We start from the raw sequence: 24942 nt of genomic DNA, 5'->3' as shown, positions 1-24942 counted from the left end.
CTGCCGGCCTGGTCACCCCTAACTGCCCTCTCCTTCAGGGTTGATCACCTCCAACTGCCCTCCCTTGCAGGCTTGGTCCCTCTCAACTGCCCTCCCTTGCAGGCCGGGTGCCTCCCAACTGCCCTCTCCTGCTGGCCATCTTGTGGTGGCCATCCTGTGTCCACATGGGGGCAGGATCTTTGACCACATGGGGGCAGCTATATTGTGTGTTGCAGTGATGATCAATCTGCATATTACTCTTTTATTAGATAGGATAGAGGCCTGGTACAGGGGTGGGGGCCAGTTGGTTTGCCCTGAAGGGTGTCCCTGATCAGGGTGGGGTACCCTGGGGGTGTGGGGCAGCCTGAGCGAGGGGCCTGTGGTGGTTTGCAGGCCGGCCACGCCCCCTGCAACCCAAGTGGAGGCCCTGGTATCTGGAATTTATTTTCCTTCTACAATTGAAACTTTGTAGCCTGGAGCAGAGCCAAGCCTGGGGCTCCCTCCGAGGCCCGAAGCCATTTGTGTTGGGGTTATAATTGAAACTTTGTTGCCTTAAGCGGGTGGGCCTGGCCAGGGTGTGTGGAAAGCTTTGCTTCCCCTGTTGCCGGCGACAACCCTGGCCTGCTCTCTCAAGCTCCATTCTGCCGCCATTTGTTTGAATTTGTTTACCTTCTATAATTGAAACTTTGTAGCTTGAGTGGAGGCTTAGGCCTGCAACGGCTGGCAGAAAGCTTGGCTTCCTCTGTTACCTAGGAAACCTTGCTCTCTGTGGCTGTAGCCATCTTGGTTTGGGTTAATTTGCATACTCGCTCTGATTGGATGGTGGGCGTGGCTTGTGGATGTGTCGGAGGTATGGTCAATTTGCATATTTGTCTATTATTAGATTAGATCACTCAGTGAGCTTCCTTTCCATAGAACTCATTTTTTTATCCACTGTAGTTTGGCCAGTGTAGGGTTAAGAGGAAAGAGGAATGCTTTTAGTCCAGGGATGCATTCCCCGGTTACTGTCATCTCTACCCCTCCCTGATGCCTTTCTTTCAGTCAGTCATTTCTTCTTTTTCCCCCCTAGCCAGTCATTTGTCCCCCGAGGGCTTTTGAGTTAATGATCGCTAGGGGGATGAGCTAGAGAGATCTTTCTGATCAGATCACGAAAGTCAGTCAGTAACTTATGAGACAGTTTTTCATTAAAATAAGTGTAGTTTCTTCTGCCTTAATCTTTTGAATTCTTAGCGCATTCTGTACATGAATGGGCTCTGCTATGAATGAAGCAGGTTAATATATTATCAATTTAAGCCATGCCCACCATTTTTCTGTGCCACTCTACCAAAAAATCAGCAGATTGAGTGAGGAGATTTAAAGTAAGCATATGAATGCAATTTAATTAGGCCTCCTGGGATTTGGGGGAATATTGTTATTTTATTATTATTAGCGGCAACTAATAGGTTAAAATAAGCTGTTTTGTTCGGTGAATGGAATTCACAAACTGCATGGTTAAAGAATAATTGCTAAGTGAAGGAATTTCAAAAGACTCTTTTATGGCTCCAAGATCCCCAAGGAGGTGAGAAACAGCCCCAATTTTAAGCTTTGCCTGTAGTTGTCTCCCCTTAGCTAGGGAGAGTTTGCATATTTTTAGTTGCCGCTTGCTTCATTTCACTTGTAAAATTTTATTTCCTTCTACAAGACCAGGGAGACTTCTCTCAGACCCAGATGGCACATTTGAAATTGATTTACATGGAACTTACTAGAAGCATGATATCTGCTATGTATGGGTGAATAAACTATTAATTTGAGTTTACTTTATAAAAATTGGATTCTTGCCCTAGCTGGTTTGGCTCAGTGGATAGAACGTTGGCCTATGGACTGTAGGGTCCCGGGTTCAATTCCAGTCAAGGGCATATGCCCAGTTGCAGGCTCCATCCCAAGAAGGGGGTGTACAGGAGGCAGCCAATCAATGGTTATCTCTCATCATAGGTATTTCTGTCTCTCCCTCTTCCTTCCTGTCTAAAATCAATAAAAATATATATTTTTTAAAAATTGGATTCTCCACCCAGCTCCTGCCCCACCCCAGGCCTTCACTGAACTATTGTCTCTGTCCATGGGTTATGCATATAAATTCCTTAGTAAATTTCTACCCACCGTCCACCCTCTCGTTCCCTCTGAGATTTGTGAGTCTGTTACATGCTTCCATGTCTCTCAACCTATTTTGTTCATCAGTTTATTTTGTTCATTAGGTTCCACATGTAAGAGAGATCCTTTGATATTTGTCTTTCCCTGACTAGCTTATTTCCCTTAGCATAATTATCTCTTTTACCTTATGGGCCTTGTCGTGAATGAGCATATTGAGTCCTGTGAAAAGGACCTGGATGTCAGGCCCCTATAACTTTCTGCAGCCTCTTTTGTAAGGAGTCTGTCTTCCCATTTGCATAGAATGAAAGTCAGCCAAACCAAGAGTCATAAGGGTGTATATGCCCATTAACAATGCTGGTCAGTTTTACTGACCATAATCATCATATTCTTTTAAATTTAATAAATCTTTATTGTTCAGATTATTACAATTGTTCCTCTTTTTCCCCCCCATAGCTTCCCTCCACCTGGTTCCCACCCCACCCTCTGCTCTTACCGCCCCCCCCACTGTCCTCATCTATAGGTGTACGATTTTTGTCCAGTCTCTTCCCGCACCCCCCACACCCCTTTCCCCCCGAGAATTGTCAGTCCACTCCCTTTCTATGCTCCTGATTTTTTTTATTAAGGTATTATATGTGTACATATCTTACCATTGCCCCCCCCCCAACTCCCATATATGCCCTCACCCCCCAGAGTTTTGCGTCCATTGGTTATGCTTATATGCATGCATACAAGTCCTTTGATTGATCTCTTATCTTCCCCACCTCTCCCTAACCTTCCTGCTGTAATTTCACAGGCTGTTTGATGCTTTACTGCCTCTGTATCTATCTTTTTGTTCAAGTTTATAATGTTCTTTATTATCCATAAATGAGTGAGATCACGTGGTATTTTTCTTTCATTGACTGGCTTATTTCACTTAACATAATGTTCTCCAATTCCATCCAGGTTGCTGCAAATGATAAGAATTCCTTCTTTTTTATGGCAGCATAATATTTCATTGTGTAGATGTACCATAGTTTTCTGATCCAGTCATCTGCTGATGGGCACCTAGGCTGTTTCTAGATCTTAGCTATTGTAAATTGTGCTGCTATGAACATAGGGGTGCATATATTCTTTCTTATTGGTGTTCCCAGTTTCTTAGGATATATTCCTAGGAGTGGGATTACTGGGTCAAATGGGAGTTCCTTTTTCAGTTTTTTGAGGAAACTCCATACTGTTCTCCACAGTGGCTGCACCAGTCTGCATTCCCACCAGCAGTGCACGAGGGTTCCTTTTTCTCCGCATCCTCGCCAACACTTGTCGTTTGTTGATTTGTTGATGATAGCCATTCTGACAGGTGTGAGATGGTACCGCATTGTCGTTTTGATTTGCATCTCTCGGATAATTAGTGACGTTGAGCATGTTTTCATGTGTCTCTTGGCCTTCCTTCTGTCTTCTTTGGAAAAGATTCTATTTAGGTCCGTTGCCAATTTTTTTATTGGATAATTTATCTTCCTTTTATTAAGTTGTATAAGCTGCCTGTAGATGTTGGAGATTAAACCTTTATCAGTGATGCCATTTGCAAATATGTTCTCCCATGCAGTGGGCTTTCTTGTTGTTTTGTTGATAGTTTCTTTTGCTGTAAAAAAGCTTTTTATTTTGATGTAGTCCCATTTGTTTATTTTCTCTTTAGCTTCCATTGCCCTAGGGGCAGTATCGGTGAAGAAGTTCTTTTGGCATATGTCTGAGATTTTGCTGCCTGTGGATTCCTCTAGTATTTTTATGGTTTCCCGTCTTATGTTTAAGTCCTGTGTCCATTTTGAGTTTATTTTTGTGTATGGCGTAAGTTGGTGATCTAGCTTCATTTTTTTGCATGTATCTGTCCAATTTTCCCAACACCATTTATTGAAGAGACTGTCTTTATTCCATTGTAGTTCATGCCTCCTTTGTCAAATATTAATTGAGAATAGTGGTTTGGGTCAATATCTGGATTCTCTATTCTGTTCCATTGATCTATATGTCTGTTCTTGTGCCAGTACCAGGCTGTTTTGAGAACAGTGGCTTTGTAATACAGCTTGAAATCTGGTATTGAGATCCCTCCTGCTTTATTCTTCTTTCTCAGGATTACTGTGGCTATTCGGGGTCTTTTTTTATTCCAGATGAATTTTTGGAGAGTTCTTTCAAGGTCTGTGAAATATGCCATTGGTATTTTAATGGGGAGTGCATTGAATCTATAGATTGCTTTGGGTAGTATGGACATTTTAATGATATTGATTCTACCAATCCATGAACATGGTATGTTCTTCCATCTGTTTACGTCTTCCTCTATCTCTTTTTTCAGGGTCCTGTAGTTTTCCATGTATAGGTCTTTTACCTCCTTAGTTAAGTTTATTCCTAGGTATCTTAATTTTTTTGGAGCGATGGTAAATGGGATTGCCTTTTTAGTCTCTCTGTCTGTAAGTTCACTATTGGTGTATAGAAAGGCCATAGATTTCTTGGTGTTAATTTTGTATCCTGTTACATTGCCGAATTCATTTATTAAGTCTATTAGTTTTTTGACGGAGTCTTTCGGATTTTTTATATACAATATCATGTCATCTGCAAATAAAGACAGCTTTACTTGTTCTTTTCCCATTTGGATGCCTTTTATTTCTTCTTCTTGTGTAATTGCAATGGCTAATACTTCCAGTACTATATCAAACAGGAGTGGTGAGAGTGGGCATCCCTGTCTTGTTCCTGTTCTTAGGGGAAATGTTTTTAGTTTTTGTCCATTGAGTATGATGTTTGCTGTGGGTTTATCATATATAGCTTTTATTATGTTGAGGTATGAGCCTTCTGTTCCCACCTTGTTGAGAGTTTTTAACCAAGAAAGGGTGTTGGATTTTGTCAAATGCTTTTTCTGCATCAATTGATATAACTATGTGATTTTTATCTCTCAATTTGTTTATGTGATGTATCACGTTTATTGATTTGCGGATATTGTACCATCCTTGCATTCCTGGGATAAATCCTACTTGGTCATGGTGTATGATCTTTCTGATGTATTGCTGGAGCTGATTTGCTAGAATTTTGGTGAGGATTTTGGCATCTATGTTCATGAGGGATATTGGTCTGTAATTCTCTTTCATTGTGTTGTCTCCTACTATGATTGTATTGCTATTAATCTCTTCCTTGATATCCTCCAGGAGTTTTTTTATGTATTTGGGTGCTCCTATATTGGGAGCGTATATGTTTACCAGAATTATTTCTTCTTGTTGGATTTCTCCCTTTAGTATTATGAAGTGGCCTTCCTTATCTCTTATTATGGCATTTACTTTGAGGTCTATTTTGTCAGATATAAGTATTGCTACCCCAGCTTTTTTTTCATTTCCATTTGCCTGAAAGATATTTTTCCATCCCTTCACTTTCAATCTGTGTGAGTTTCTTGTTCTGAGGTGGGTCTCTTGTAGACAGCATATATATGGGTCATGGTTTTTTATCCATTCAGCCACTCGATGTCTTTTGATTGGAGCATTTAGTCCGTTTACATTTAAAGTTATTACTGAAAGGTATTTGTTTGTAGTCATATCTATTTTTGTGTCTGTATTCCTTCTTACCTGTTTATTTCTTCTTTTTACAGTATTCCCTTTAGCAATTCTTGCATTGCTGGTTTGGTGGTGATAAACTCCCTGAGCCATTTTTTGTCTGCGGAGCTCCTGATTTCCCCTTCAATTTTGATTGATAGTCTTGCTGGATATAGTATTCTTGGATTCATTCCTTTGCTTTGCAACACTTTGTATACCTCCTTCCATTCACTTCTAGCTTGTTGTGTTTCTGTTGAGTAATCATTTGACAATCTGATGGGTGTTCCTTTGTAGGTAACTCTCTGTCTCTCTCTTGCCACCTTTAAGATTCTCTCTTTATCATTTATATTTGCCATTGAAATTATGACATGCCTTGGTGTGGGTCTTTTGGGGTTGATCCTGCTTGGGACTCTCTGTACTTGCGTAACTTTTATCTTTCCCATATCCGGGAAGTTTTCTGTCATTATTTCTTCAAATAGATTTTCTAATCCCTGCTGCTCTTCTTGTCCTTCTGGCAGCCCTATTATACGCATGTTACTTCGTTTCATGTTGTCCCGAAGCTCCCTTAGGCTTTCCTCCTGCTTTTTAATTTTTTTTCTCCAATTGCTGTTCAGATTGAGCTTGTTTCTGTACCTGATCTTCTAACTCACTAATTCGGTCCTCTGCTTCTTGTAGTCTACTGTTGAAACTTTCCATGGTGTTTTTGATTGTAGCTATATCACTTTTCATTTCTTCCTGATTCTTGCATAAGTTGTTGATTTTCTCATCCACCCGATGTATAAATTCCACGACCATTACTCTGAACTCCTTTTTGGTCATGTTGCAAGCTTCAGTTTCACTAATTTCCTTTCTTGGCGACTCCACATTTTCTTTCCTCTGTGAGTTATTTCGTTTCCCCATTCTGGCTATCACCAGAAAGCTCAAGCTTCCGTTTGTGTGGACCTGGGCCGTGTGCTGTGGGGACATCGCTCCACCTGAGTTTCACTGAAGTGCTCTGACACTAGGACGTGTGGCTGCCTTTGGTTGGTGGGAACCATACTTGCCCAGGGTCAGTGTCCCCTGTGTTCCGTGTGGTCTTGTGTGCACACTTAGAATCAAGGGCCCTGTCTGCACCACACTGTTGGTATGTGCCGAAAATGAGATCCTTAGCATGTGCCAGGAGTCAGAATTTCCCTGTGTCTGCACCAAGAATTGAGTGTCAGAGTCTCTGTTGCCTTGTGCGGTTTCTCGTTGAGAATCAGGGTCCCTGTGTGTGCATGCACCAACAATTGGGGTCGCTGGCTCTTAGTGTGAATGCGCTGTGAGTCAGGGATCCCAGGCAGCTGTGTCCTGCGCGCCAAATTCCCCAATGGGAGGCCCCTCTGTGCACGCTCTATGATTCCCCGAAGGGGGAGCTGTGACCCGCAAGCCAAATTCCCCCAAATTCCTCGAAGGGGAGCCCTCTGTGCGCACTGACAGATTTCCCCGACGGGGAGCTGCTTCTGTCCCACGCGCCAACTTCCGTAAGGGGGAGCGCGTCCCTGCGCAAAGTTCTGCAGCTTGGGCGAGGGGTGGGTCTATCAGTTACTTTGGCGCTATCTGCGCGCCTGCGGGGAGGGGCATAGGCTCTTTGACTCACGGAAATCTGCCGGGAAGTCTGGATTCTTGTTGTTTGTTGGTCTGAGGCAGGGACCAGGTGGGGTCTCGGGTTTGAGCAGGACTTGGCCCTTTGTTTGCATTTGAAACATGGGCCCAGAGGAAGCTTAGCCCCTGACTTACCCTTGGTTGAAGGACCAGCATTTCATTTGGGGTTCATGGGAGCGGTGGCTAGGAGCTGAAAGGCCTCCATCTGGGCACCAGCCTTGGTCTGATCTCGCCTTTGTTTTTGGATTTGGGTCTCCTCATCTCTATTGTTAAAGACTTTAAAGGCCCGGTTAACAAGGTCTTTTTGAGGGGTTTGTGGACCTATGTCTATTTTTTGAAGTTTGTGATGTATGTCAGGGCTGATTGGGATATAAAAAGGGTTTTCAAAAGAAGGGTTCCCTGCCCTAACTGATTTGGCTCAGTGGATGGAGCATCGGCCTGTGGACTAAAGGGTCCCAGGTGTGATTCCAGTCATAACAAAAACATCAAGGGCATGTACCTTGATTGCGGGCACATCCCCAGTGGGGAGTGTGCAGAAGGCAGCTGATCGATGTTTCTCTCTCATCGATGTTTCTTTTTTTTTTTAAATAAATTTAATAAATCTTCATTGTTCAGATTATTACAGTTGTTCCTCTTTTCCCCTCCCATAGCTCCCCTCCACCTGGTTCCCATCCCACCCTCTTCCCTTATCTCCCCCCCACTGTCCTCACCCATAGGTGTGCAATTTTTGTCCAGTCTCTTCCCGTACCCCCCACACCCCTTTCCCCCTGAGAGTTGTCAGTCCACTCCCTTTCTATGCCCCTGATTCTATTATATTCACCAGTTTATTCTGTACATCAGATTTTTTTATTCACTTGATTTTTAGATTCACTTGTTGATAGATATGTATTTGTTGTTCATAATTTTTATCTTTACCTTTTTCTTCTTCTTCCTCTTCTTAAAGAATACCTTTCAGCATTTCATATAATACTGGTTTGTTGGTGATGAACTCCTTTAGCTTTTTCTTATCTGTGAAGCTCTTTATCTGACCTTCAATTCTGAATGTCAGCTTGGCTGGGTAGAGTACTCTTGGTTGTAGGTCCTTGCTATTCATCACTTTGACTATTTCTTGCCACTCCCGTCTGGCCTGCATAGTTTCTGTTGAGAAATCAGCTGACAGTCGTATGGGTGCTCCCTTGTAGGTAATTAACTGTTTTTCTCTTGCTGCTTTTAATATTCTCTCTTTTTCTTTTGCTCTTGGCATTTTAATTATGATGTTTCTTGGTGTGGTCCTCTTTGGATTCCTTTTGTTTGGGGTTCTGTGCACTTCCTGGACTTGTAAGTCTATTTCTTTCACCAGGTGGGGGAAGTTTTCTGTCATTATTTCTTCAAATAGGTTTTCAGTGTCTTGCTCTCTCTCTTCTTCTGGCACCCCCATAATTCTGATGTTGGTACACTTGAGGTTGTCCCAGAGGCTTCTTACACTATCTTCAAATTTTTGGATTCTTTTTCCTTTTAGCTTTTCCAGTTGAGTGATTATTGCTTCTTGGTATTTCAAATCTTTGACTTGATTCTTGCGTTCCTCTAGTTTGCTGTTGGGTGTCTGTAGAATATTTTTTATTTCAGTCAGTGTATGTTTAATTTCTAGTTGGTCCTTTTCCATATCCTCGAGGGTATCGCTAAATTTATTGGCCTTTTCTAGGAAATTCTTGAAAAACCTTATAACCGTGGTTTTGAACTCTATCTCCAGTCATTTGTTTTCCTCCATTTCTTTCATTTGTGATCTGTTTCTTTGTCTCCGCATTTTGGCTGCTTCCCTGAGTTGGTAGGGTAGCTTTGTGTGCTAGGTGTCCTATATGGGCCAGTGGCTCGGCCTCCCCAGTTACCTGAGGTGGACACTCTTGGTGCACCCCTTTGTGGTCTGTGTGTACAGCCTTGTTGTAGTTAAGTCTTGATTGTTGTTGGTATCAGTGGGGGAGTTGACCTCCAGGCCAATTGGCTGTGAGGATCAGCTGTTTCTACGCCGGGAGACAGCCTTATTCGACTAGATTGCAAAATTCAAAAGCCTCTGTGCTCAGCTTGGATGAGGCGGAGTTTCAGGGTGGAGCCTACAGCCTTAGCTTCCCGTCAGCCCCTCCCTATGAGGTTCCTGGGTTTCAGTGTCCCTCAGTGTCCCTCAATATTCGCTGCAAGCACCTCTGAGAGAAAGGCTCTCTCGAGTTTCACCTGCTGCCAGACAGTCTAGTCTCTCCCCTAATGAATCTGGATTACCAGATTCTCGCCTGGAACTGGGGTTCAGTGCAGTCGGAACTAGGGTTCAGCACAGTCTGGAGCTTTTTTCTCCTTCCCGCTAGGGCAATTCAGCGGCAGTCAACAGTCCGTCCTCTGCGCGCATTCACGTGCGCGCCTCCGGAGCTCTGCCTTTCGCCGCTCCCGAGTTTCTGCCTTACAGCCCAGATTCCCCCAGTATGAGTCTGGGTCCCCAGGGTCTCGCCCGGAACTGGGGTTTAGTGCAGTCGGAACTGGGGTTCAGCACAGTCTGGAGCTTTTATCTCCTTCTGGCTAGAGAACTCCAGCCAGGCACTCAGCCGCCCCGTCCTCTCCGGCTCCGTCCTCTCTGCACGCACGCCCATGTCTCCTTACCTCAGGCTTTTACAGCTCCTCTGATTTTCCTTGTGGTTTTCTCTTTCCTTCTAGTTGTAGAATTTCCAGTCAGTCAGCTTTCCTGTGGTTCTGGATGATGTTCGTTTTGTCTTTTAGTTGTATTTTTGAAATTGTTGTGCGAGGCTGCAGTTTAGGTGTTTACCTATGCCACCATCTTGGTTTCTCCCTCATTGATGTTTCTAACTATCTATCCCTCTCCCTTCCTCTCTGTAAAAAAATCAATAAAATATATTTTTTAAAAAAAGGATTCCTTCTGGGGAGGTGGGGTCTAAGGTGGTAAACTTCTGTAAGGCCTCTGTGAGGTGGGAGATGAAGAGAGCTGGGTTTTTGTCAGGGACCTGAGTGATTTTATTGAGTTTGTCATAGTTGACTGCCTTATGGGCAGCCTTTTTGAGTTTGGCAATGAGACAGGATTGTATGGCTACCAAACCAGTGCCCTGGAGAATTAACCTGAGATTCCCTTCTTAGGTCAATTTGGGGGACCATGTTAGCGCTAACCAGGGTGGCCACTGTGTCCTGTCTATGGAGGGCCTTGGCATGGTCCTGAGATGCTAGCCAGACCCGTTCCTTCTCCTCTGGAGTTAGAGAGGAGGACAGGCTGACATAGATGTTGTGCCAGGTCAGGTCTTAGGGCTGGGTAAGGTACTCAAATCCCTTGGTAAAAGTGGTTGGGTCAGTAGAAAAAGACCCTAGTCTTTTTATCAATCTGGGAAAGGTCAGACACAGAGAATGGGAGGTGGACTTGGACTATGCTCTCAGTTCCTGCTCCCTCCCTCAGGGGTAGAATGAGCATGGGAATAGAAGTGGCTGTAGAGGAAGGCAGTCTTTGGGTGGCCCGAGAACAAGTGTTAGGTGGGGAAAAGGCTGTATTGGAACTCGAGTTTTCGTGATTTGGACTCTCAGGGGTGCTGGGAGAAGGTGGTTGCTGGGTGAAAAGTAGATTCAGCATCAGAAGTGTTAAGAATAGGTTGTTTTGCATGAAGGAGAAGGACCTGATAGGTAGAGCAGGACTGACAGAGAGAGGGATGGGACAGAAGGGTGAAAAAGGCCAGGATGTAGGGAATCTCTGACCACTTTCCATCTCAGTGACAACAATTATCTAAGTCTCACAATGTGTTAAAGTTGAAAGTGCTGTTTTCAGAGACTCATTATCTAGTTTGTATTGTGGCGGAACAGTGTTACAAAAGAAAAGGAGGCGCTTGGGCCTGATCTACCCCTGAGTCTAAGGTGGTTGGGATTTGTAAGGACACAGCCAAGAGGGGTTGTTTTAGGGGATGCAGAGGGAGTGTTCCCCATGATAAGAATAGTGTGGTCCACATGAGGGGAAGGGTGATGACAGACCACAAATCCAAAGGTGGCTGTTTAGGGCAGACGTCCTCACTGCTAAACAAATCACCATGAGAAGTGAGGGGTGACCCTCTAGACTGGGTGCCCCCAGGCCAGAAGCACCCAAAGCCGAACAGCTGACTACTTCTGGCCTAGTGCTAGGATTTTCGAGATGAGAGGACTTTTGAGAAGTCAATGAGAGTAAGTGGACAGAAGACTCCAGAGGAGGGAAGTTGTGGAACGTCACTCACCTAGAGAAGATTGGCCAGTGTGGGATGGAGGGTCAGCGATGGAGGAGGAGAGGTTCCTGATCTGGCATCCTCCTTGGCTGGTTTGGGAGGGACTAACGGAGGGGTACCCAATCGAGGCCAGCAATTGAGCCACCCAAGTAGGATTTGGAGGTAAACCCAGGACAAGCTGTTGCTGCCTAATGCTGACTGAAGCTGGGGCAATGGCTCCCCTTCCCCATGAACTCTCCTGGGTTTGGGCACCAAATTTTAAGGTCACCGAAGGAGATATCCACAAGGCCGAAAGTGGTGAAGAATTATAAAGTTATTAGGTCATCTGGGAACCAGATAGGCTGAGCCCCAAAATGGCGCCAGCACCCAGGGATGGGGAGTTGGAGGTTTTAAAGGACTCTAGGTGGGCTTTTTTAGGAACTCTCTGGGAGGGTTGGATCCTGGGGAAGTCTGGAGGGGAAATAAAATGGTTTTAGCAAGTGGAATGTGGTCTAAGCAAAAGGGACTTTCAGTTGTGAAATGATCTAAAAGTCAGTTTCCCAGAGGTATCAATTCAATTATTTGATCAGACTGAGAAACTAAAATAATTTCCTGAAAAAATAATATCTATTCGGAAGAATCAAAGAGAAAGAGGTTGTTTTCTATTATTGCTTAGCATCTTTTAATAGATGATTCCCTTTCTCTCTGGTTACACTGATTTTTCTTCTCAGGCTCAGTTATCTATCAATTGTTAAGGAAAAGGCCAGTCAAGCTTCATAGCACTGCCTCCAACTGGCAGTCCGGAGAGGACTCGGCAAAAACTTACTTCTTGGGGGCCTAACAAACTACATTTAGGAAATGTGTTGTTAACCAGTAATTAAATATAGAGAAAACATATATTTCTGTTTTGAAAATAAGAGCATCTATTTGTTTTCTGTCAACCAAAAGATTATTTGCAAAGAATACAAGATATATACCCTGGCCGGTTTGGTTCAGTGGATAGAGCGTCAGCCTGCGGACTGAAGGGCCCCAGGTTCGATTGTGGTCAAGGGCACATGCGCAGGTAGCAGGCTCAATCCCCAGTGTGGGGTGTGCAGGAGGCAGGCAATCAATGATTCTCTCATCATCATTGGTGTTTCTTTCTCTCTCTCCCTCTACCTTCCTCTCTCAAGTCAATTAAAAAAAAAAAAAGAATACAGATATAAATGTCTCCAATGAATTTGGCCTGGGTCAGGACCTCGGTTCCTGAATAGTCTCAGTCATTGTATTTTGATAGGAAGAACTGAACTTTCCCAAAAGGTAACACACAGTTGAACTTGCCTCCTTCCTTAGGGTATCTCACATCCTTCTTATTCCTCCCCTTAGTGTTAATAGTGTTGTGGGTTTGGTTTCTAATCTTATTTTGCTGTGCAAGCTGCAAAAGTGTCAGGTTTTTCTGACTGTTCTCTGCCTTCTGATTACCCTTTTAAGCAATGCTGATTGCAGGAAATGGCTGTGGTGCCAGGCGGTGCCACAGCACAGTGATTAGAACCGGTGGTGTCATTCCCTGCCTGATTGAAGTAATTACACAGAGGGGAAGAGCAGATGGAATGCTCCCAAACGTGTTTCTCATCATTTGGGTTTAAGGATTTTGAGTTAAAGAATCAAAGTTGATGTGAGTTAAGGCTTGTGTTTTTAGTCATTTTGTTTCATTCTTAATCTTCAAAACTTCTGGGTCTCTGACTTGTTTTTATAAGGAAAATAGGTTTTGCTATTTACCAAAGACAAGGTTCCCTGTATACATGACTATAAAATAGTGGTTGAGCATATCAAGGGGAAAGATACTAGAATGTAAATGGGATGAACAGGTGAGAAGGAAATGGGAAAGGCCCCAGTAGCTCAATTCTGCAAGACTGCCCCTCCCCACCCCCTTTCAGATGCCAATGGGAAGTCCAGGTTGTCACCTGTACTTCTGACCCATTGGAAGTTCCAACAGCCCCCTCCTTAGGTTCAATTAATTGGCCAGAGAAGCTCACAGAATTCTGAGAAACATGTACTTGGGTTTACCAGTTTATTATAAAGAATACAAGTGAATAGCCAAATCCAAGAGATGCATAGACGTATGTGGGAAGGGGCTTGGAGCCCTTATGCTGTCCCCACACCATGTGCTCACCAATCTTTTGGATTTTTATGGAGGCTTCATTTAGTAGGCTTGATTGATTAAATCATTGGTCATTGGTGATTGAACTTTATTGCCAGCCCTTCTCTCCTCCCCTGAGGTCAGAGTTCAGGGGGTAGGACTGAAATTACTGACCCCCTAATCACAAGTTTGGGTCCCTTGGCAGCCAGTCCTGAACCTTAGGTTATTTAGGGGTTTTCCTAAGGTGTCCTAATTAACATAACAAAAGACACTTTATCACTCCCATCATTTAGGAAATCCCCAGGGCTTAGGAGTTCTGTACCTGGTAGGGGGATGAAGACCAAATACAGATTTATTTTTTTTATCTTTTTTTTAAAAAATAAATCTTTATTGTTCAGATTATTACAGATGTTCCTCTTTTTTCCCCCCAGAGCTCCCCTCCACCCAGTTCCCACCCTACTCCCTGTCCTTACCTCCCCCCACTGTCCTCATACATAGGTGTACAATTTTTGTCCAGTCTCTTCCCGCACCCCCCACACCTCTTTCCCCCCGAGAATTGTCAGTCCACTCCCTTTCTATGCCCCTGATTCTATTGTATTCACCAGTTTATTCTGTTCATCAGATTTTTTATTCACTTGATTTTTAGATTCACTTGTTGATAGATATGTATTTGTTGTTCATGATTTTTATCTTTACCTTTTTCTTCTTCTTCCTCTTCTTAAAGAATACCTTTCAGCATTTCATATAATACTGGTTTGTTGGTGATGAACTCCTTTAGCTTTTTCTTGTCTGTGAAGCTCTTTATCTGACATTCAATTCTGAATGATAGCTTTGCTGGGTTGAGTACTCTTGGTTGTAGGTCCTTGCTATTCATCACTTTGACTATTTCTTGCCACTCCCTTCTGGCCTTCATAGTTTCTGTTGAGAAATCAGCTGACAGTCGTATGTGTGCCCCTTGTAGGTAATTAACTGTTTTTCTCTTGCTGCTTTTAATATTCTCTCTTTGTCTTTTGCTCTTGGCATTTTAATTATGATGTTTCTTGGTGTGATCCTCTTTGGATTCCTTTTGTTCGTGGTTCTCTGTGCTTCCTGGACTTGTAAGTCTATTTCTTTCACCAGGTGGGGGAAGTTTTCTGTCATTATTTCTTCAAATAGGTTTTCAGTATCTTGCTCTCTCTCTTCTTCTGGCACCCCCATACTTCGGATGTTGGTAAGCTTGAGGTTGTCCCAGAGGCTCCTTACAGTATCTTCATATTTTTTTATTCTTTTTTCTTTTCTGGTTGGGTGTGTTTTGCTTCTTTGTATTTCAAATCTTTGACTTGATTCTTAGGGTCCTCTAGTCTGCTGTTGGATCTCTGTATATTATTATTAATTTCAGTCAATGTATGCTTAATTTCTAATTGGTCCTTTTTCATATCTTCGAGGGTCTCACTAAATTTATTGGCAGTTTTCTAGAAGATTCTTGAAAAACCTTATAACCGTGATTTTGAACTCTATATCTAGTAGTGTGCTTTCCTCCATTTCTGTCATTTGTGACCTGTTTCTTTGTCTCCACATTTTGGCTGCTTCCCTGTGTTGATAGAGTTGGTTTGTGTGCTAGGTGTCCTATAGGGCCCAGTGGCTCAGCCTCCCCAGTTACCTGAGGTGGACACACTTGGTGCACCCCTTTGTGGGCTGTGTGCACAGTCTTGTTGTAGTTAAGCCTTGATTGTTGTTGGTATCACTGGGAGGAATTGACCTCTAGGCCAATTGGCTGTGAGGATCATCTGTGTCTATGATGGGAGAACTTCTGTGCTGGAGACACCCTTATGGGGCAAGACTTGCTTCAATGGGGCTTTGGCGCTCACTGAGTCTTCCCCTTGAGTGTGTCCCTTATGGATCTGAAGAGTTGTAATCTGGATGGTCCCGCTCTGACCACTGGGTACACTGGCTCGTGGATCTCCAAGGACGTGCAAATTTAGCCTCTGCCTGAGGCACCCAGCAGGAGCTACGGAGAGATCTGCAGATTCCACTTCTTTGTTTGGGATTTGGAGGCCCCCAGGTCTCAGTGTCCCACGGTAATCGCTGCAAGCACCTCTGAGAGAAAGCCGCCCTCAAGTTCCACCTGAAGCCAGACACTCCAGTTTCTCCCTGTATAAGTCTGGGTCCCCAGAATCTCGCCCAGAACTGGAGTTCAGAGCAGTCGGGAACTTGTGTCTCCCTCCTGATTGAAAAAGACAACCGCGTACTCATTTGCCAGCTCTTTCTGTGTGTGCACGCCTCCGTAACTCTGCACTTTACTTCCACACCTCCTCTGAGTCTCAGTGTGCTTTTCTCTTTCCTTCTAGTTGTAGAATTTCCACTCAGCCAGCCTTCCTGTGGTTCTGGATAATGTTCATTTTGTCTTTTAGTTGTAGTTTTGGATTGGTTGTGCGAGGCAGCAATTTCAGGTGTTTACCTATGTTGCCATCTTGGTTTCCCATCAAATACAGATTTCTTATATATCAGATTATCACCACTAACCTATTTAAATTATTTGGTTGTTCTGAAAAAGCATTATTCCCATTTGGGCATGGCTATTTGAATTAGATATACTGATCCATACAGAAAATACAGCTTAATATTTTGAAACTTGATTTCTGTCTAAGTCATGACCAATCCCATTGTCTTCCCATCTTCTGTTCTGTGAGCATGAAAAGAGTGGGCTGTGGAATCTCTTTAACTCAGGGCATTGGATCATCAGCATTACTCAAATGAAGATTGTTATGAGTCAACACTGTAATAGGTGTCAAAGGCACCCACTAATGATTTCTTATGTCTTTGTCTCCCTCAGGTACAGAACCGTGGCATTTCTATTTAATTAATGGATTTCTGAATTTTAATGTAGTCTTTGCTTTGGCTCTCCTGGTCTTACCACTGACTTCTCTTATGGAATACCTGCTGCAGAGATTTCATGGTGAGTGGCACAAGGGATGATAGGTTTTTTGGGAGGGAAGAGCAAGTAACAATGTATACGAAGAAATGAAAAATGGACAATGAAGATTTTAAAAAAAGAAATGAAAAAGAATCTGCTTATTTATTCTCCACTTTCTCCCTATGGAAATGGTTGATTTATTGAATTTTCTATCTGTATGTGTGGATTATTTAGACCCCTGTGAAGATGTGGTGAATAATTGCAAATTAAGTTGACAGGGAGGAGTTTTATATTCCTTAAGTGAGGCAGTCAGTATAATTTTCAGAACCATCCAGGGAGACAAAAAAGCTTATAAAATCTCAGAAGATAAGCCTATTTGATTAAGTCTCCTGTTTTTTAAAGAATTGTTAACATGGTAGATTGTTTAAGATAATCAGTGCTAGAGGCAAACATTCTTTGGGAAATTACTTCCACCCAAAATCTGGAAACTAAGCCATATAGGGAGTCTCCCAATTTAGATACTGACGTGAGAGAAGCTTTGAACTCTGCACTTTTGTTTCATTTTGCTTCTCTGCCTTATTGTGAAAAGTTTAGGTTCTCATTTGTTTTGCTTGCTCTACTTTACAGCCAGCATTTTCTCAAGTCATGCTTATGATATCTAATGCTATAGTTGCTCTTATGGAAAACAGATTTGAGCAGAAATTAAAATGTGATTTGGAAAGAGTTTTATTTCAGACTTTTCAGTCTGATTTGGTTGCCATGTGATTGATCCCTCCACTCCACCCCTTATTCTGCTTTTCTACTCTTAATGGTTTAGGAAGAGTTTACTGTACTATAGTAATAGAATAGGAAAGCAGCCTTCAGAGTCACTTTTGTTTTGTGTGAGGACTTTTGTTTTAACATAACCATAATGCCATAACAAAATTAAGGAGGTGCTTAATATTATCTAAAATCAACTTGATATTCAGATTTTCTTCATTATCTGAAAAATAGCCTTTTACAGTTAGTTTGTTTAAAGGAGGATCTAAACACAAGTCATATACTGAATTTAGTATTATATTTCTTAAGCTTTTTAAAAGGTTCCCCACTCTCACCTCTTTTTTCCTGAAGATTTCTAAGGAAATTAGGTCGTTCATATTGTAGTGTTCCACGTATGTATTTTTTTTTATCACAAAAATAATTTATGTTTGTGGAAAATTTGGAAATGCTTGTAATGTACGTATAAAAACAGTATCGTAAGCTGTTTTCTACAGTATGAATTCAATTTTGGTTTAAAAATGTATAATGACACACATATCCACCTAGTAAGAAAATAAGTGGCTTCTGCTTTTATTTATATGTTTTTGTCTATTTTATAATAGGAACAGTACTTTTAACAAAGAAAAAACAGAAAAATATAGATGATCCATTTATTCCATCATGCAGTAAAACTGTGGTTATGATTTTGCATATTATATGGGGGACATTTCAAATTTTTAGGCCATATTTAAAAATATATTTGTTTGCTTTTGAGATTCAAAAGAGAAAAAGATTGTTTACTTGTACTTATTTTCTTTCAGTTAAGAAAATTTCAACCTAAACTATTTCCTGGGAAGGGATAAATTCTAAATTATAACCTGAAATCCTATATAATAAAAGTCCAGCAACCATAATGACCAGAACGACCACTCGACCAGTCACTATGAGGTGCACTGACCACCTCTCAGTCCCTCCCCCCAGCCATCAGGCTCCCATCACCCGATGGCAAACAGGGAACTGGGGTGGGTGGCAGCAGGGGGCGGGACTGGTAAGCAGGCGGAACGGCCAACCTCTTGGTTCCCTTCACACAGCCTGCAGTCTCCGATCGCCCAATAGTGAACGGGGACCTGGGGGATGGTGGGGGATGCGGGCAGTGCCAGGCCAAGGCTCCCCCACCCCCGCCGGTCACCCCACACACAGATGGCGACTTGCGGCGGGGGTGGGGCCGGTGAGCGGGCAGAACAGCCGATCTCTAGGTCCTTCCCCCCGGCTGTCAGGCTCCAATCACCTGATGGCAAACTGGGAACCTGGGTGGGTGGCAGCGGGGGGCGAGGGAGGGGGAGAGCCTGCTGCCAATAGCCGGGGAAGATGGCCCTGATCACAGGCTAGGCCTAGGGACCGTACCCACACATGAATTTCATGTGCCAGGCCTCTAGTCTCATGATAATATCTTAGAGTTGAAAGTTTAAAGATAAGTTTGTTGTTTAAAAATTTTTATCCCTGAGGAGTTTCTTCAAAAATACAGATAAATTAGGAGTGCTAAATTAGGCATCCTAAGGTGGATTTTAAAAATTTATTTTAAAAAATCAAATTTTTAAATTTTTATTTTTAAGTTGGATCTTAAGGACAATCATTTCATCTGAACTTGCTCATTACAGACAAAATGGACACTAGGGGGCGCTCTCTGTCTATTTGCCTGTGATCCTGTGTACTGCTCATTATCACTAACAGAAGCACAGGGGATACCTTCAGGCTTATCACTAAGTGTCCATGTACCTAACGACAGCAACTTTCCAGCATGTGCTTGGTCTTAGTGTTCATTGAATTCCTTTAATTCTTTCATATGCTTTAAGTACCTTTTGGTTTCAATTTTGGGATTCAAAGTAGATGGATATTTGCAGAAGAGAAAAGAAAACTTGATCAGTAAACTTCCTTTAAGAGTGTTTTTATATTTGCTTAGAAACAAACTCTTTGTTATTTGTGGTTTGACAAAAACAGTGATGTGTTTAAGAATCCTGCTCTTTTTTCCCCCTTTAATATGTAGCTATTTGAACAGACCACTGGTCTATAAGTAAGAAGAGTAACATATTAAAAAGAACATAGGGCCGAAACCGGTTTGGCTCAGAGGATAGAGCGTCGGCCTGCGGACTGAAGGGTCCCAGGTTCGATTCCGGTCAAGGGCATGTGCTTTGGTTGTGGGCACATCCCCAGTAGGGTTGTGCAAGAGGCAGCTGATCGATGTTTCTCTATCATTGATGTTTCTAACTCTCTATCCCTCTCTCTTCCTCTCTGTAAAAAAATCAATAAAATATATTTAAAAAAATAAAAAATAAAATAAAATAAAAAGAACATAGGAATTAAAACCCAAAAAATGAGTTTATGTTATGCTTTTGGTTAATCTCAGGAACCTTTAGTCCGAGTGGCAGGACTCATTAGAGAGAGAAGGCTTTTTTCCCCTTCATTCAGTGTATAAATGAATCTCTATTGCCCATTCACCTGACTTCCATTTATTCTAGCCAGATCCAGTATTGTGCCTCCCTTTCCATGTTGGATCTCTTGGGAGAGCTAAAGAGTATATACCTCTTTTTAGTCAACTCCTTTACTGCATCGGAGAAAGTGTGAACACAAGAAATGAAACGTTTTATGGGGTGCCCTAGAGCATATTTTCATGTTTGAGATCAAGAGAACATTGAAACTCAATATGTTGTTTTCTAATATGGTGAAAGGCGGATATTTTTCTGTGTTTTACAGTCCAGAATTTAGGCCACCCATATTGGCTTACCTTGGCTCCAATGTATATTTGGTTTATAATTTTCTTCACCCAGCCTCACAAAGAAGAGCGATTTCTTTTCCCTATATATCCACTTATATGTCTCTGTGGCGCTGTGGCCCTTTCTGCACTTCAGGTGAGTTTCAGGGAAATAGATATCTGCTTCATTCTGCTTCACTTTTTGAATTGTTCTAAAGCTTACACGCAAATTCCAAAATGCTTCCACTGAAGATATTTTAACCATACATTAAACCTGATACAGATTATGTTATGAAGGCTTTAATGTAGTGCTCGCTTAGCTGTTGATTGTACTCTTTTTTTGCTGATTACATTTTTGCAGTGTTGACTTGTGAGTTATTTGTCTCTGTTGCCAATAAGAATCCAAATATTTTTAAATCATTGTCTGGGCCTCCCATAGAATGGTGGTACCCCAGCAGAGCTAATAGAATGTCTGCTCTTCAACAGTGAGATCAGAATAAAACTTGCTCAACTGTTTGAAATAACATCAGGCAGTTAAAACCAGTTTAGATCAATTCCCTGTTAGAATTAATCTTGACTGTCTCTTTATGGCCTCAGAAGCCTCCAGACTCTTTTTTGACCTCTGCTACCATTTGCAAGTGACAGGAAAGAATAATTAGGGTAAGAGGTTTTCTCTTGAACAGATTTATGGAGACATAAACCATACAGTTTACCCATTTAAAGTATACAGTTCAGTGGTTTTTAGTATACCCACAAATACGTCAATTTTAGAACAGTTTCATCACCTCAGAAACGGTACTCTTTCACTGTTGTCACCCCCCTTTCCCATATCTCCCCAGCCATAGCTGCCATTCATCTATTTCGTGTCTCTGTAGATTTGCCTAATCTGGACATTTCATACTTTTTAAAAATAAATTATTAGCATTTAAAGAACTAAAGAAATATCCAAAAAATTCTCCTATGAAGTTACTGAGATTTCATTCTTGAGAAACCCTCTGGCCAGGCTGACCCTAAAATAGTTTTTATCTTAGAATTTGGAGTGGGTCCCTCACTAAATGTTTGCAAATTCTGAGACCTTTGATAGAACCTCTTTTGCTGCTTTTTCCATCTTGGTTTTGCTATGATGTCTTCTAATTATGTATACTCTGGAAGGTATATCTTTTTTTTTTTCAGTAGTTTTCTTTCCTTCTAGAAATGCTACCACTTCGTGTTTCAGAGGTACCGCCTAGAACATTACACTGTGACCTCAAATTGGCTGGCGTTAGGATCACTCTTCCTGTTTGGACTCTTATCCTTTTCTCGCTCGGTAGCCCTGTTCAGAGGTAGGTGTACTGAGAATGTCTTAACCCATACTCATGAGGCAATTCATTTTGGGTTTTGCTTAATGTGTGATTGTTAGTACAACTCAACTTAAGCTGGGAGGAGGACTTTTCTATAGGGTGGCCTGTGGACTTAAATATTAAGACTGGGATGTGACTCTTGTATTTTAGGATTGAAGAGAAGATTGAGAATTCCTTTTAGTGTGATTACCTGTAATTTTTTTTTCTCTATTCTTATTGACTTTTTTCCCTTCAAAGGATGCCTTTTCCTTTTAAAGGATGAATTAAGGAAGTTTTAAACTTAGGATTAGATTTGGGGCTCAATTCCTAATATTATATGTTTTCTTATAATCTTTAATTTTACATAAATAAAAATGGGACATTAACATGCATCGTAAGTAAATATCAGAACCTCATGTTACTCATCTTTGGCTTTCACAAAACTTTCAACTTTTTTCCTTCTAGGGTATCATGGGCCCCTTGATTTGTATCCAGAATTTTACCGAATTGCTACAGACCCAACCATCCACACTGTCCCAGAAGGTCGACCTGTTAATGTCTGTGTAGGAAAAGAGTGGTATCGATTTCCTAGCAGCTTCCTTCTGCCCGATAAGTAAGTTGTCCTTTAATCCGAGTTTTAAATCAAGGAGTAAAATAGCAAATCTATGGCAGTGTCTTCTTAATTTTTCTTTTTTGGGATGTTTTTCACAAAAAGTTTTTCTATTACCATCTCAGAGAGCTGTGGGACCTGCCCTGTGCACCCATTGCCTATGTTCAGTGGACCGAAAGCTGTGTTTGGTTGTGCACCTTGCACTGCCCTTAACCACAGAGCTCTGGGGAATTCTAAAACCACTTTGGGCCCTGGGATCCTGCCAGTGGCTCTTCCTAAGGATTCATATTTAAATTTCTATAGGATCTGATATTAATTCACTTCTAAAAGTGGTCTAGAAGCTTTAGCAAGAAGAGTGTTTTTTTAGAGAAGAAATGTGTCATCTAACAACACTGGAAGGTTTCCACCAATGTATGGACACTAGGGGGAGCTGTGGTCAAGACATCTGTGCCACTTTCCTTTAAGCTGTCCGTATTGATGTGATAGCATTACTAGGTTCTGGGATTCCTTGTATTTGCTGAAGTTGGATGGAGAAGAGTCCTATTTGGGGAAAAGGGAAGTCAGGTTAAGAGTCATTTTCCTCCATTTGGGGACTGGTGGTGTCTTGTGCTTGGTAAAGATCCTGTTATCAGCCATTAATAATTAAATTAATACTTGTTTATTAAGTGTTAACTTTACCTTTAGTTATAAAATAGTTTCATAACTAAAGATATTTTTGAAGATTACTTAGGAACAAGTCCTTCTCCCATAGTGAGTTTTTGCATTTCACTCTTTTCTCTATATACCCGATGAATTGGCTTTAATCCGGATAACAGGTAATTGGCAATAAACTGGTGCTTCTCTGGTTGTTTGATGGTATGAATATTTGGTTACATAGTTATTGCTGAGAGTTGGTGAAATGGGTTGAGAGACCTCTAGTTTAACATTTCTCAATGAGTTTGGACTGAATTGTGACCTCTGCCTCTATGCTCCCGGGTTGAGGTTTTAGTAGATATATCTTTTTTCCAAGTGAAATGAAATATTTTTTACATGATTTGGAGGTGTGAGGGCTTGTTTATTTCAAGAACATTAGCAATATGAGCCCCCTGTGTTTTTCTTATTATCCTTATTTGTGTTTCTGACAGTTGGCAACTTCAGTTCATTCCATCAGAGTTCAGGGGTCAGTTACCAAAACCTTTTGCGGAGGGACCACTGGCCACCCGGCTTGTTCCTACTGACATGAACGACCAGAACCTAGAGGAGCCATCCAGATATGTAAGGGGACATTCTCTTTTTACTGCTTTGAAAAGCTGTTGGCAGACATATTAGAACGTTGGTAAACTGTGAATTTCTTAGAAAGTGTTTTCTTTGGGGTGAGGGCTATAACAACTTTGTTGAGAAAAAATGAACAGGATCACTATTATTTTTCAAATTACCACCTTTATTTTCTATGTAAGACATATAACTCAATATATTTTCTGATCTGGGCTGGAAATTTTTATATGTTGAATTTGAATCATCATTTTAAAATACATTCTGAAACTCTTTCATTCCCTCAAGTTACCAGTAGACCTTTGACCTAACTAGTAGTATATCCTGGTTTTAGCAAATGGACAGTCAGTGAGGGCTATTTTCACAGCCCATCCATGGAGCAATGCCTCTCAGGACTGCACTCTTCTACCTACTCATCTTCACTCACTCTGAGATTCATTGTGGGTTTTATTTCAGTGTCTTTGAAAGATGACACCATTTGGTACCAGTAAAATCCTTGATTGTGGAAAAGGTGAGAGCAATAAAGATAGTACTCCTGGTTCCCAGAGTCAGTAAAATATTATTTTATAGAATTATTAGAAAGTACATTTTTGGGCAACATTGAACAATTTAAATGTCAAATACATTTTGTTTAGGTTTTCTTATGTCATATACTTGAAATGTGAAACACCAGGTCCCAGTTCCCTTCCAAAGCACACTGGCAGCCACATCTGGCCTTTGTCTCCTGGACTGGGGCTGGTTAGACTTCGAAGGAGACCCTCAGGGCTTATGAATGAGATTCTTGTTGTGTGAGCGTTAGCTATAAGCTATGAAAGTGAACATCATAAGGCACAAACTTGGTCTGGCCCTCTGAGAAGGTAAGATACCGTATTTTCCGGCGTATAAGACGACTTTTGAACCCAGGAAAATCTTCTATACGCCCAGTCGTCTTATACGCCGGAAAATACGGTATGTATGCCCCTAAGTGCTTGTATTAGAGTTTCCTTCTAATTTAAGCCTCTGATTCCCGTAACAATATCAAGTAGCTCTGGGCAGGGTAAACTTATTGGTGATTCTCATTTTAGCTGAGAGCAGGCTTTGATGTACAGGGGATCACATTACCATGGGGACACTGGATACTTAAGAGTGGGAGAATACACTATGATGGGGAAGATATAAATTGAGTGATGTTTTAGGAAGAGCTAGCATAGGGTAGTCAAAAAAGAGCATGGGCTTTGGAGTCAGTTCTGAGTTCAAATCCCAGTTCTGTTGCTTATCTTGGTGATCTTTGGCAAATTAGTTAATTTCTTTGTTTAACTAATTTCAGTTTCTATCTGGAAAATGGCAGTAATGATACCTACTTTGGAAGATTATTATGAAATCAGATATTATATCTTTCTGATATATTAAGCATAGTGTTTGATACATTGATTTTCCCACAAATGTTCTTAATCAGTTAATGGCTTATGAGATGGATTATATTTAAAGGAACCACTTAAGAGGATTTAAAATCCGCCTGAATCTATCTCTCCTTCCTTACTTTTATTGTTCCCTAACCTGGTTTTTATTTTAGTTCATCCAGACTCATCATTGCCTTTTAAGAGAATATAAAACGTTTACAAACCTAGACTATATGTTCAACCATAAAAGAAATCTCGGTACACTTGAAATTAAGGAAATCATACATATTATGCTTATCTTTAAAAATATCAATAAAATTAGTTAATCTCTAGTTAGACTGATCAAGAGCAAAGACACAAATTACCAATATAAGAAGTTAAAGTGGAAATATCATTATAGAACCTACAGGCATTTGTGTAATATTAAGG

The 24942-nt window shown here is 41.5% G+C and overlaps 1 protein-coding gene across 2 annotated transcripts in view; it reads left to right on the top strand.

Moving 5' to 3' along the window:
• The window catches only part of ALG9 (ALG9 alpha-1,2-mannosyltransferase), a 102236-nt gene that overhangs the window by 23862 nt on the left and 53432 nt on the right, over positions 1 to 24942 (top strand). For both annotated transcript variants that reach the window (XM_054724882.1, XM_054724883.1), the window contains 5 exons: positions 16387 to 16509; positions 19957 to 20111; positions 21147 to 21276; positions 21739 to 21886; positions 23008 to 23137. In XM_054724882.1, the coding sequence (XP_054580857.1) occupies positions 16387 to 16509; positions 19957 to 20111; positions 21147 to 21276; positions 21739 to 21886; positions 23008 to 23137 (686 nt within the window). The remainder of the gene's footprint in view (positions 1 to 16386; positions 16510 to 19956; positions 20112 to 21146; positions 21277 to 21738; positions 21887 to 23007; positions 23138 to 24942) is intronic.

Source organism: Eptesicus fuscus, chromosome 13, assembly GCF_027574615.1.
Source record: "Eptesicus fuscus isolate TK198812 chromosome 13, DD_ASM_mEF_20220401, whole genome shotgun sequence".
Lineage (NCBI taxonomy): Eukaryota > Metazoa > Chordata > Mammalia > Chiroptera > Vespertilionidae > Eptesicus > Eptesicus fuscus.
Note: the sequence above shows the minus strand (reverse complement) of the source record. Positions and strands in the feature narration are given on the sequence as shown.